This window comes from Trifolium pratense, linkage group LG1, assembly GCF_020283565.1.
Source record: "Trifolium pratense cultivar HEN17-A07 linkage group LG1, ARS_RC_1.1, whole genome shotgun sequence".
NCBI lineage: Eukaryota > Viridiplantae > Streptophyta > Magnoliopsida > Fabales > Fabaceae > Trifolium > Trifolium pratense.
The window spans coordinates 10,914,832-10,929,037 of NC_060059.1; the positions used below are offsets into that span (position 1 = coordinate 10,914,832).

General features: G+C 32.8%; 3 protein-coding genes across 3 annotated transcripts; 2 read left to right on the plus strand and 1 right to left on the minus strand.

Annotated features, from left to right (window-relative positions):
* Nucleotides 1-755: 755 nt before the first annotated feature.
* LOC123914748 (E3 ubiquitin-protein ligase SP1-like) lies at nt 756-5,111 on the plus strand. Its single transcript, XM_045965949.1, has 11 exons — nt 756-1,063; nt 1,151-1,203; nt 2,008-2,126; nt 2,241-2,336; nt 2,567-2,704; nt 2,821-2,886; nt 3,398-3,510; nt 3,585-3,695; nt 3,877-3,920; nt 4,001-4,103; nt 4,590-5,111. Exons 1-11 carry the CDS (start codon nt 984-986, stop codon nt 4,690-4,692), a joined length of 1,026 nt encoding a protein of 341 aa, XP_045821905.1. The 5' UTR covers nt 756-983; the 3' UTR covers nt 4,693-5,111.
* Nucleotides 5,112-7,877: 2,766 nt separating this feature from the next.
* LOC123914890 lies at nt 7,878-8,847 on the plus strand. Its single transcript, XM_045966076.1, has one exon. The coding sequence runs from the start codon at nt 7,878-7,880 to the stop codon at nt 8,562-8,564; it is 687 nt and encodes a 228-aa protein (XP_045822032.1). The 3' UTR covers nt 8,565-8,847.
* A 1,042-nt stretch (nt 8,848-9,889) lies between these two features.
* On the minus strand, nt 9,890-13,145 carry LOC123914825 (protein FAR-RED IMPAIRED RESPONSE 1-like). The gene is made up of 5 exons (XM_045966013.1): nt 12,750-13,145; nt 10,474-12,620; nt 10,299-10,364; nt 10,153-10,209; nt 9,890-10,069 (listed from the first exon to the last, which is right to left on the minus strand). Coding segments are annotated over exons 1-5 (2,304 nt in total). The 5' UTR covers nt 12,751-13,145; the 3' UTR covers nt 9,890-10,036.
* Nucleotides 13,146-14,206: the final 1,061 nt, after the last annotated feature.

Here is a 14,206-nt window from a genome sequence, read left to right on the forward strand (position 1 = left end):
TCATTTTTTATTTAATATTAGATATGATAAACTCGTATTATAATTTTGTGACCTTGTACTCATGTTGGTTTAGGAATTCTTATATGGATTTTGTTTTTGATTATGGAAGTCTATGTCCTGTTACAGTGTTACTGAGTGCAATTTTTTTGTGTTGGGGATGAGGTTGTCATATACTGGTATATAACTCATACACCATGTACGATTTTATAATTTATGTCCTCCCTCCCTTAGCAATGAAAAAGTTATGGTCAATGTTTAGGTGATTAGAAACTAGTATTTGATTGTTATCATGTTTGATGCTCATGTTTGACTATTGAAATTCTGCCTCTGCACTAGTGTTTTAAAATAAGGATATTGGTATTTGGGGTTATGGCTTATAGTTCAATGCTTTAAAGTAAGGGTAAAATTGGAATAAAAATGTTATAATTTATTCGATTCCGTTCATTTCCCAAACGATGGAGTGGTAATTTTATTCCATTCCGCTATTGAATATCCAAACAATGGAACGAAATTTGTGTTCCATTCCGTTCCGCTCCACTCCATTCCATTATATTCCATTCCGCTCCATTCCGTTCGATACCATCAATCCAAACATAGCCTAAGGACACAAATTAACATTCTCCTTAAAAAAAACTAGAACCAACAGTAAGTCACCATCTTGATACTTATTTGATCTTGATGCTTATTTGAAAGTGTTTCGAGATTCCTCAAACATAGATAATAATGGATTAAAAATTAGATAAATTATATAATCACCGTCGACTAAATTGTAGTACCCGTAACACGTAGGCATATCCATTTCTATTATTATTATTTTTACCCTTCTTCCTTCATTTTACTCATTTCATCAAATTCCTTCATTTTCATCCTATTTTCATTTTCCTTTCGTCTAAAGAATAATAATGAAACTATTATCACTGTCACAAAATCTCTAACCTAATAAACCTAAATCCTTACAAAAACTAAATTGAGTGTTGTTGAAGATGGAAATGGTTCCTTGGCATGGTATCAGCTGCTGTTTGAGTGCTGCTGCTCTTTATCTTCTCGGTAGATCCAATGGCAGGTAGTTATCACTTATCACCATAATCGCGTTAATTTCTGCCAATTTATAACATTTACAGTGTTTTTTTTTCCCCCTTCTTTTGTGTAGGGATGTTGATTTTCTTAAATCGGTTAACCGGGTCAATCAACTGAAGGAGCTAGGTTTGTGTTATTTTCAGTAACTGGAACTTTTATTGATCATTGATTTTGTTTTGTTCCTAATGTTTATTGAATATACCTATATATATGTGAGTTTAAATTATACTCACTGGTATTTGAAAATAATGATTTTTTGTTTACTTTTATAACTAGGTTTTATTTCTGATGTATTATTATTATATGTATGGTTATTTAGTATTTTCAAGAAAGATTATTGGTTAAAATGTTTGATAAATTATTAAATTTACAATTTCATAAAAATAAATAAATTACAATCTCCATTTCCATGTTGATAATACTGTCCATTCGATTGGTAGTTTAATTGCATATAAATTGTTGGTTGAACCTGTAGCATTTCGTTTTCGGAAGTTTGTTTTGTTTTGAATGGTAGCTTCTTGCGCCAAATGTTGGTTTAGTGGCATCTTGGCTGGAAATTTCTAGTTGTCTTTCACATTCATGTTATTTGTGTTGTTTTAGAATAATCAATTGGCACGAATATTGAACTTTCTCGAAGAGCTTTTTGATGCAGTCCACAATTTTGTTTTATTTTTTTGTCATTATTTTGGTAACAATGAACTTTCAATCCACAATAGTTGTAGTAATGAGACATCCATAAGATACTGGCTTCTTTGATATGTATATCAAATAGTTGTACTTGTTATTAAAAAAAATTGATGTGTGCTTCGACTGTGAAGAAGATAGAGATTAGATGCACTTTAACTGTGTTATAGTTAACTACCTGGTAATTAGTGATGCAACCTGTGCTGCTGTGGTTTCTGATCATGCTTGGGATTCTTCACTTTTCAGCACAACTGTTGGATGAAGAAGTAATTCCCTTGGTTGTTGCAATTTCTGGAAGAGTTGGTTCTGAAACCCCAATTAGCTGCGAGTTCAGTGGTTTAAGAGGTGTAATAGTTGAAGAAAGAGTATGTATACTTACATTTTTTAAAAGCATGAATAATCTCTTTTATAAGGATGTTGCCTATCTCATTTTAGCCCTTTACAACTAATACATGCCTGTTTTACAATTTTCTTTTTAGGCAGAACAACATTTTCTTAAACACAATGATGCTGGTTCCTGGATACAAGATTCTGCGTCAATGTTATCCATGAGTAAAGAAGTTCCTTGGTATCTGGTGTGTAGCTTGTCTTCTTCTAGTGCAGTTGTTGTTGGTTATCACTTGTCATGATGATGGAATGCTTGCTTCTTAAATTAAACTTCTGAACTGAAAACTCCCCTCTTCGAGTCAGAAAAGGAAAATGATATTAAATAAAATATTGTGCGTGAATATATATTCTATGAGTAGAAACCAAATTCGCTTGAAATAATTATTTTAAGATAAGAATTCTTTCAATTTTGTGTTAGGAAGATAAGACTGATCATGTGCGTGTATTTGGAGCTCGGGGTGCTACTGGTTTTGAATTACCTGTTGGAAGCGAGGCATTTGAACAGTCGGGTCTGGATCTTGAGCGTGGAAAGTTGGATTATATCCAAGGTCTAAAGGTGGGAGTGTCAGTACTTGACCGCACACTATTCACTCCCTGCTCCTCCCCCTGCAAAAAAAATAAGCACTCGGATGCATATTTTGTAAACTGACATAATTGAAATTATATTTTCAGATGCTGGGAGTGAAGAGAATTGAACGGGTACTTCCAGTTGGAACTTCCATGACCGCTGTTGGTGAGGTAATCTAATTAGTTTCAGAGATATCGCTTGTTACTTTCTCAAGAATATCATATATTACAAAATTTCAGAATAATTGGCATTATTACTGATGCAGAGTAGATAGGTAATGGTACAAGATGCAACAGGTTACTTGTTGGAACAATAATTTCAATAAATATATGCTTACGTGCTATATATCTCTGCCTCATGGTCTAAATTTTAGATGGGAAGGGTTTGTTGTATTGTTTATTTTCATTACGCGTGAGGGAAATACATCATGCCTGTTTCTCACAAAATGAAATGCATTACAGCATACAATAAAATTAAAGTTGTCTTTGTTCCAAAGGAAAGGTCTACAAGGACTGCTTTATATTTTTATATAAGGTCTTAGTTCCTATATTCGGTTTATCTACTCTGGCGTGTGCTTTTTTTCCTTCAAAATGCTCTGGTGTGCTTTTGTGTCTGCTTGTATTAATCCTTTTCTATTTCAAACTCTTTTTAAAAGAATAATTTTTGGAACTGTATGATCAGGTCACTAGAGACGATGTTGGAGCCATTCGAATTCAGCGATCCCTCAAAGGGCCATTTTTTGTCTCTCTCAAATCAATTGATGAACTCATTGCAAATCTTGGGAAATGGGCAAGGTTGCTTTACTTTATGTTTGCTTACTGTATGTTTTTGCCTACAAAATTGTTTATTAACCAATTTTTTTTATTAGTTTGTATAAGTGCGCTTCTGTGGGCTTGACAGCGTTGGGTGTTTATATGATAGCCAATCATGCTATTCGATACATCTTGGAACGACGGCGTCGCAGTGAATTCCAGAAAAGGTACACATCACTGGCGACAAACTGAATACTGTTAAATGCTTTTCAATTAGGATGACAATTATACAATGTTGTTATGAACAAGAATTCACCCCTAAAGTTAAGTGGAAATATGCCCTATGCATATGATTCCACTCATTTAACATTGCCTTGCAACTTTAATAATCTGAACAATTTTATGCAGGTTACTCGCTGCAGCTGCTAAGAGGTCTGGACAAGATAATGAAGGTATATTGCATTGGTTCTACAATATTTAAGTTTGCAATGGCTGTTTCAATAACTACTTGAAATTTATAATTATGCCCCAGGTGAAAAGGCTGACATTTTATCCGATAGTGCTAAAAGGGAAAGTGCAATGCCAAATTTATGTGTAATATGCCTTGAGCAGGAATATAACTCTGTTTTTGTTCCGTAAGCTATCAATCTTATCCTCTTATCTACATACTGTATGTCATGCTATTATATGAAAACAGTGGCACTGAAAATGACAAGCATGCTTCTATATATGTGAATCTCTGCCTCAATTTTTCATTTTCTTTACTTCTTCCATTGATATAAAGAAAATCCCACTACCATTTCTTGCTTATGATCTTTATTGATTATTATCAAACATGAAGAAATGGTAAGGGGATATTCTTTATCAACTCACAACACATGTAATATGTTGCCATAAATGTTTATTAGCTATATTTCAATCTTACATGCAAAAAAGTTGGACTTTGCAGGAAATTCATGAACTGAGCTAAGCTTCGTTATTTGTATTATATGTGGATACGTTCTAACATACTAACATGCCTCCTAAAAACTGAGATGTTCAAAGCTCTTATAGTTGAACTATCTACTTAATTTCACATTCGAAGTATAAAGTCCCTAAGATCTATGTTGCTGTGATGTCAGGTGTGGACATATGTGCTGCTGTACAGCTTGCTCTTCGCACTTGACCAGCTGTCCTCTTTGCCGGAGACAGATAGAGAAGGCAGTAAAAACTTTCCGTCATTGAGTATTGAGCATACATAAATCGACATCAGAATGAGGAATCATACCTTATGAATCCAACAGCAACAATTTAGTCAACGGTGATTATATAATTTATGCAATTTTTAATCCACCATCTATGTCTTTGCGCAATCTCGAAACACTTTCAAATAAGCATCAAGATGGTTACTTACTGTTGGTTCTCTTGGCATCTTAAATTGTAAATATTTACTATCCGAATTCCGAACTAGTTGCATGTTAGTCCAATTGCTAAGTGCTATTTGCATATATATATGTATCTTCTTTTTACATTATGCTGATTGTTCTGATCTGACACATGATATAACTTACCCTGTATGTAGATTTCCTTAAAAGCTTATATGATGCATGTTAGCAAACACATTTTGTTAATGTGACCCGAGATTTCTTCTCTGCTTTTCCTTACTTGGTATGCTGATACTAAGATTATTTCTTCAAATCTTTGTAATTTCATTCTTTTTGTCAAGTAGTCTAGTCGTCAAAGTTTAACCCTTTAAGGTGAATAGGTAGGGAATTCTGGGTTTGAATCTCAGTTCCTAACTGTTGTATGCTTACGGGGACAATTTTTTGTAATTTCTATTTTGAAAAATTAGTAAATCACCCAATGACGTATATGATGCTATATTAAGCATGTAAGTACCCGACAAGTTTTCCTTGACTTGTAAAATGAATTTTGTTTGTGCCTTAAAATATGAATAATGGGGGATCAAAAACCATGATTTCAGATTTTAATGAAAATATTTTCTAGGGACTAAAATTAAAATGTGTGCATTTTCAATAAAGAAAATTAAATTAACATTTTAAAGGTTTGAAAGCCAAATTATTTATTTTTCTGTCATTGAAACTAAAATTTGCTGGTTTTATAGAGGCCAAAAATAGATTTAACACCATAATTTTCTTCCATGTCTTGGTGTTAAAATTAGGTAGCTGCATCTTGAATTCTGCTGAGGCAATTAGTTTGCTGAGTTTATGACAAATATTTGTGTAATTCTTTGGAACAAATTATACAAATAACTTTGAGAAGGTAATCAAGGGGTTGCTCTCCTTCTTTCTGCTAAAGTATTTTTATGAGTTATTATTAGCTTATTTTCACAAGTTTATTAAAAAATTGCATTTATACATAACTATTTACATGATAAACATGTATTTGATTAAATTATTCAGTCAACACTGATCAATTTATGTTCTCTAAATGTCAGTTTAGTTTGTGTGCTTTGTCTTCCAGGTTGTGTATAGAAAACATTTTAATACTGGTGGACAAAACTGATCACAGAAATTCAACTGTGGACAGTTTGGAATATATCCTAGTTTTTTTTATATATTATTAAGGATAGTAAGAATTAATTTTTTTTTTGTAAAAGTGGAAAAAATAAATGATACTGTAAGATAGGGAATTTGTTTTTTGTGAGTGGAAAATAGCAAATCTTTGCTGTGAGAATGTAGGAGTACAACTATAACTTAGCTCAATTATTAAGAGTGCTTTGCTTTAATACTCAAATGGATGGTTTTCTTTCTTCCTTGAAAAGGTCTTGACAAATTGATATTCCCTTCTTCATTGACAAATCAAATCGTAAGATTATAACCAGCTACAACCGCATGCAAGATTTCGTAGCATTTCACCGCTTTTGTGCATCTTTGAACAAGGGTTTAAAATCTCATATTATAGTATCAACTAATTGATATGTTTATTTATTCACCCATTTCAGCATCTAGGTGTCCTATCCTATCTCTAGACAAGTCATAGTTCAAAAAATTTAATAAGGCAAATATGCACTATTTAAGAATTTTTTATTTGTTGAAAAGCGTATTTTTTACATTTTTAAGAGGTTGACTACACAAATTTTAAGATACGTTTTGAGTTCCTTAGCTAATACTCCAGAAATACTATTAAAATTTTCTTAATAATAATAGTAATAATAAAATCGTGGCAAAGTTATACTAATTTATCTTGAATTTTTTGTTATTGCACTTAATGCTAATGGATATATGCTCTCACAAAAATCAGCCGTTATAATAAGCATGTAAAGTTGTAAAGGCAAACCTATAAAGATCCTTTAATCACTATTCACCATATATGTTTAGAAAACTCAAAACATGAAACATATAACAACAAATTAGTTTTAACCTTATAATTGTCTAGGGAAACAGATTTTGTGATAAATAAAGATTTTTTCTATAAGAGATTGAACTTGAGTACTCCGATTGATTAAAAAACTTTAACTAAATCTCTTTAATTATTTGAATATAAAGAGAAAAACAGAAACAAAGATTTGGGTTCGTTTAAGAAGCACAACAACAATTGACAAACATTACTAGTTTTAATCATATAGAATTTTCTTCAAAATTATGGCTAATATCACAAATAAATTTTCGTTCTTCTTTTGGTATTTTAAGGCTGTTATTTTCACCAACAAATCAACAACCTATTTTTAACTTGACATTCACCAAGACATCATGTTTCTTGCATGGGAAGCTTACGTAATACAAGATTCTTACAACTTGGTTTTGTTTAACTAACTATGAGTCTTTGTTGAATCCTATACCATCCATGATTCTCCTATGTAAAGCCCTAATGTCAAGTTTCATTTTTCACCCTTCTTTTTACAATGAACAAAAAATGTTCCCTATAGTGTGATTGTTAAGTTAAATTCGTTTGTTTCAGAGATCTAAGTGGAGACAAGAAAGTGAGAATTGATCCTTGCCATGAAAACTAAGAAAAAGTAACCTCATTAGCGGCTGTTAGGAATATTATCCATATGGAATTAATTTACTTTTAATTCATTTTACTCTCTAAACTGAGTTGTTCACTTTGAACGAGTCTGATCGCACAAAAAACATATCTTCGAGTTTATTTTAAATAATGATAACATTGCTTAAGGAATCAATCAAAGGAAAGTTTATCTTAGGAATACAAGTTAACCATTTGTTAATGTAAAAAATACACCATTTTCTCAAACAGACTTACTTTTTTTTATTCTTTAATGACCAATGTTGTAACTTGTAAGGGCAGTGTTAGCAATTCTCATTTTCAAAATATTCTTGTTTTCCATCTTTCCTTTTCACACTTGGATAAACACTATATAACATTAAAACAATCTTCTGCAACTCTTGTAGTGTGCTCCACCCCATAATCTTCTCTTAGCTTTAGCCTCTTTTCGAGTACACAATTCTATGGAAAACAACAACAGTTCATCAAATTCTTCTGTGTGCACCAAAATCCGTCATGTCTTTGCAAGCAATCCTGCTGTCCGAGCCATTCAAAAAATCTCGAGCTTCAATCAAGAACACAAACATGTCACCAATGGTTCAAATTCTCCATCATCTCTCCCTAAGACAGTTAGTGTCCAAACAAAACCACATCATCCTACACATCACAAGGCTCAAACAGAAACATCATCAGATGCAATCCCTATCATGTTTGATTATCCGACACCTGCATACAAAGAGAATGGATACTCAAAAGCAGTTCCAAGTGTAGCAAAAGCAAAAGGTGCTTCAACTCTTGTTGGAAGTTCAGAAAGAGAAACAAAAGTTTCTGCCAAGAGTGAATTACCTCAACAACATGCTCCCAAGAAAGCAGTGGCACAAAATGGTAATCAACAAGGTAAGGAATCAGTGGATATTAATGACACTTTCAAAGATTTCATTCAACGCGCTAAGAAAAAAATCAGAACCGTTTCGAATATCGGTAGGGGTCAGAACAACCCTGCAGCTGCTCCAGATCACGAGATTCATCATGGTAATACTGGCAAAAATGAAAGCCTTGAAGACCATTTTCAGGACTTCATTCATCGCGCTAAGAAGAAGATCAGAACCACAACAACAGTTGGAAAGACCGGTTCCATGAGAAGAAATTAAGGATATGATTATTGAAATGAGGAGTGTCTCAAAAAATGTCCATTAATAAGCTGGTGATGGTAAAGTGTTATGTGATGTATCATATCTAGGTAGCTGAGTGCAGATAAAAATAAGATCATAGTCTGTTGTGGTTTGCAAGCCTAATATTTATTTTATATCTCGTATTTGTGCTAAATTTGAAGAGTTGAACTTTTAATTCAATGGGTGGATTTGTGAAATTTAATGTTTATAATGATATGATATGTTATTATTGAATGGAGTAATTCTACCAAGAGTTACTAGAGTGATTTGACCCCCTTATATATATGTTTTTTTTTTTTTTTTGAAACACCACTATATATATGTTGACATCTTAATCTAATATCTATTGGTTATAGATGCCTACTTCAAAGAACTACAAATTCTCTTTTTGCATATCATGGTGTCATCTATTTTCAACCAGTAGTTAGAACAAAAATAAAATAAAATGTTAAGTAGCAATTTTTCCAGGATCCTGCAAAGAAATAATTTGGTTAGCAAAATTATCACTTTATATTGTTTCTATAGAGTAGAAAGAACTTTTGCATTCATTTTCCAGACATGCTTTTAAGGATGGTATGTTGATAACAGGTGGTCTCTTTTAATAAGGTCCCATCTCTTCAATACAGTACACACACCATGGAGGACAGTCACATTGTTCATAAAAAAGTAGCAAACAAAAAGTTCTTATATTGTATACCTGAACAAGGCTTGTCCACATTTCATTATCCTAAGCAAGAGTACATTGCCAAACAAGCACACCTACTTGGCATCATGCTCTCATTTTCAATGACCTGTGTTCTACCAACTAGACACAAAATCCATTTATGGAGAAGGCATCAGAATACAATGTATATTCATTGTAATAAAATTGTGCAGGCTCCAAGAGGCAAATTCGTTATGGAATTATAATATAGAATGAACTGAAAATATTTGTTGCAGTCAAAACCAATGGAATATTGTATTATATTACTATACTACTGTAGAGCTTCGGTGGAGAGTTAGAAGCAGAATTAAAAGGAGATGTTTAAATTTTGATTAAAGATGTCAAATCTCTTGGTGATCCCAAAAAGATTTGAAAGAAGCAACTTCCTGGGTCAATAAAGAACAAGTCAAATATGCATCAGAGAATACAAATATAATTCCACATTGCAGAGTTCAAAGGAGTTAACCATCAAGTATTTTAGAAACAGTTTCCAAATGCTATTGTAATGTGTATATACATCAGCTAGAACTTTTGTGCCGCAATGCACAGATTGCCATTATATTTAAAGATGGTAATATTTTGTAGCCTTCAAGTTTCGATACGATTAATAATTGAATATCAACAATATCAAAATCGTTCTATTTAAATGGTAAAAGAAATAACTAAATATTTGCAAAAACAGACCACTTTTTTAACAATTTATTTACAACTATAACTGTCATGTCCAGAGTAGTGCTTGATCTATGTCTTATGATGATGGATCATTCATGTGGTGTTGTGCCTGCAAAAAGAATATATGGGCAAAAAAATTACTGATAATATATTAAAATTTGACCATATTATCACAAAAGAAATAACCAATACCTGTAAAAGTTCAGAACAGGAAACATTCTGGTTTCTGATTTGAGGACAATATAGAACCTACGAAACAAATATATTGCATCAGCTATTTCCACAATGTAAATGTTCAAATAAAAATGAAAGAGCACCATGTTCTATATTTTCATCACCTGGCTGGCATCACCAAGATGTTCTTCATTATCAATTTCTTGAACAATAGGTGTACATAATAAGCCCTGCCATAAAAAATCCAAAACTACATTTATTTATACTATAAAATTAATACACGCACACATAGCTCTTGTATTTAAATAGAGAAAATAAATTTGCAAATTTCAAGATCACCTCTTCTTGACATTGATCATTTTTATTTTCCTGGTTGTTCTTTTGTTTGTTTCTTGCAAGCTTCTTCTTCAAAATTTGATCAATATTAGATGTTTTCCTTTTCAAAGGAGGACACCCATTACTTTGAGTTACTGTCGGATCAAGCATCCTAGTTACATGGTTTGGAACTGAACTAAGTTCATGTGCACTTCTAGAGGAGGGTTCTTTACAAGTCAACACATTTTTCAAGTCCTTGATCAAATTCAGCACTTTCAATAAATCATCTTCAGAATTTATCATTGTAGAAGCAACTTCATAAAAGGCATCACATGCTATATTAACACGTTGCAATTCTTCAAAACCACGTTTAATCAGTGTATATCTCCGCTTTACATACTTCATCCACCGTGGAAAAATATAATAAGGCGGCACCGAATCTGTTTTGCCAACGAGCTTAAGCACACAAAGAATGTGTCTGCATAAAATTCCTTTAAACTCAAATAAGCAACATGTGCACCGCAATTTGAAGTCTTTTTCATTGAAAGATACCTTAAACACCACATCCTTAATTTTCTCATTTACTTTCTTATTTTCAGTAACAGAGAATATTGAATTTGAGTCCTCCAATCTCTCAAAGCTAGTATTACAATACATCATAGAAGAAACCTCTACTTGAAATTCTATGAATTTTGCATTGGTAAATGCCTTCTGGAATTGGATCTCAAAGCCAAAATGACTTACACAAGCAATTGTTGTGTTAAATGAATCAAAATCAGCCATGCTTTCCTTTTCGATTTTATCATTCAATGCAGTGTCATACTGTTCAACAAATAGCTTCAATGTTGTCTTTGAGTTTACATACCCATCAAAATACGAGTCTATACTTTCACTCCTTTGTGTAGTCGACATTCCAGCCCAAAATGTTTCTTTCACATACACAGGAACCCAACGATGTCGCTCATCAAATAACCCTTTTAACCATTCATTGTCATGCAGTTTATAATGTTCAACCATATTTCCCCACCTCTCTGTGAAATCACTTTTGCTCAAAGAGTCATATACCACACCATCCAAAAGTGTTTTGATAGACTCATAACAAGAGTGTTTACCCAAGATTTCTGGAACCTTTTTCATTATATGCCACAAGCACCATAGATGACGAGCTTTCGGAAAGACATCCTGAATTGCGCTTTTCATCGCGCTATCCTCATTAGTAATTATGCCATTTGGAGCATGTCCATGCATACATTCTAACAATCTTGTGAACAACCAAGTAAGAGTTTTAGTATCCATGTTCGACAATATTGCACACCCTAACAAAATAGACTGGCCATGATGGTTCACTCCAACAAAAGGGGTCAATGGCAAGTCATATTTATCTATTGAATAAGTGGTGTCAAAAGTTATAACTTCACCAAAATATTCATATGCAGCCCTACTCCTCGCATCTGCCCAAAATAAATTTTGTATAATCCCTTTGTCATCCATATCCATTGCGCAATAAAATTGACTATTTTGCTTTTGCATTCTATGAAAAAAGCTATGAATTGCATCAACATCTCCTCTCCCAAGTCTTAGCCGCCTTACTTTGGGTACATGGTTTCTACAATCTTTTTCTCCAAGAGTAAGATTCTCAAACCCATTTGTTTCAACAGCCACAGACTGAAGATTTTTGCCAACACTATTCGCAACTTGATCATTAAGTTCTAAACGAGGAGGCCCCAAACTCTCATCCAATCTAAAATACCGTCCTTTGGCAAAGCCAAGTTCATGATTATGTTCCAAAACAACTCTTGAAACAGTAATTGTTCCATCTAAAGCCATACATGCATTCAACCTAGCCCGACATTGTGTTTTCGAAGTAAGATATTGCTTCGAAGGATTCTTCGAAGTACTAACGTACCTTCTCGAACAATTACAAGCTAAAGTAAAATATTTCTTTCCATCATCTCCGTTTTTCGAACTTATTTTTCCAACTCCGAAACCAATATTTTTGGCATAATTCATATAATACCTAGTAACTTCTTCTTCAGAACTAAATGTCATCCCAGTTCTAGGTTCTTCATCTTCACATGCAACAGTTGCAGCTAAATTATCATTATTACTATTACAGTTTCTGTTTCCTTCATTTGTTTTCTCTTTATCAGAAGATGCAACTATTTCTTCCACTAATTGCAATAATTTTCAAAAACAAAAAAAGCTTAAATTAATCAACTAAACATAAGAAATCATAATCAATGTGCAAAAAAATTTCTCTCTTATGATATGAAAAATAAGTTAGTAGAAAAATTACTTACTGATTTAAAGCGAACACATTCGTGTGATAAAATTGGTTGAAGAGGAATTAGGTCACAGCTTCGATTTGGAAGCTTCTGCAAAAATGATACCGTGGTAATTACGGCGGAGGAAACGTTATGGCGAGACGGTTATGAAATTATGAAGCGTTGAAAACGGTGCGATTTGGAGAAAGTGGTGAAGAAGGGTTTCGTAGATGGAGGAGAGATCGTGGGTTCGTGGGTTACGATTTACCGATTCGTGCACTTCGTGTCCTTATTTTCTTTCTTTTTTTTTTTCTTTTTGTCGAAATGCAGTTGTTTCAAGGGCCGTGAAAACATGGGTCGTAGTTTTGGTCTGAGACTGGCTGGGCCTAGTTTGTTGTCAGTTTAGTTTGGGCCATACCCTGTTTTTCAAGGATGTTTTCTCTCCCCACCCCCCGTGATTCTTTTATACCCCCTGAATTTCCAATTTTACCCTTGCAAAAAACTTCGGTTTATAGAAACCGAAGTTTTTTTTGCCTTGAAAACCAAAATTTACTCAAAATTTGTACTAGAAAAAATTCGGTTTCTGCGAACCGAAGTTTTTTGCAAGCGCAAAATCGGAATATTGGGGGGTATAAAAGAATCACGGGGGGTGGGGAGAGAAAACATCTTTTTCAAGGTCAAGTGAGAGAGACCATCGTTGGGTAAAGTTAAGTGCAATGTCGATGCGCTTTTTGATGATAATAAAGTGGGGATAGGTATGTGTATTCGTGATCATAAGTCATATAACTTCGTTTTGTCAAAAAAAAAAAAGTCATGTAACTTCGTAAAGGCAAAAACTATGTGCACTCTCCCTTGCTTAGTGTAAAAGAAGGTGAAGTTCTTGGATTGTTACAAGCTATCCGGTGGATTGTCAATATAGAATTGGACAATGGCTTTTTTGAATTGGATGCGAAGGTTGTTGTTCATAGTTTCAATAAGCCTTCTTCTAATGACCTTTCCTACTTTGGTTTTATTACTATTAAAGATTGTATTAGTAGCTTAAATAGTTTTTGTCCAAACTCGTTGATTGAGTTTTCTAATAGGCAAGCTAATGTAATTGTTATGAATTAGTAAGAGCGGATATGTATACGGCTAATCCTTAAGCGTTAGAATTGATGTCAAATTGTATTGTTGATGCTTTTTATAGTGATATGAGATGACTTTGTTTCCTTAAAAAAAAAAAATACTACTATTATATATACTGATTTTTGAATTTTATATATATATATATATATATATATATATATATATATATATATATATATATATATATATATATATACACTGTATAACTGATTTGGTGATTTCATTAAAAAATAAAATAAAATAAAAAAGATAATTAATAATGTATAAATCAATCACAAATTATAATTTATACTACTTTTAAGTTAAATATCATGAAAGTCAAACTTATTAAACCATTGAATAAGTATGATTTAGTGACGATTTATACA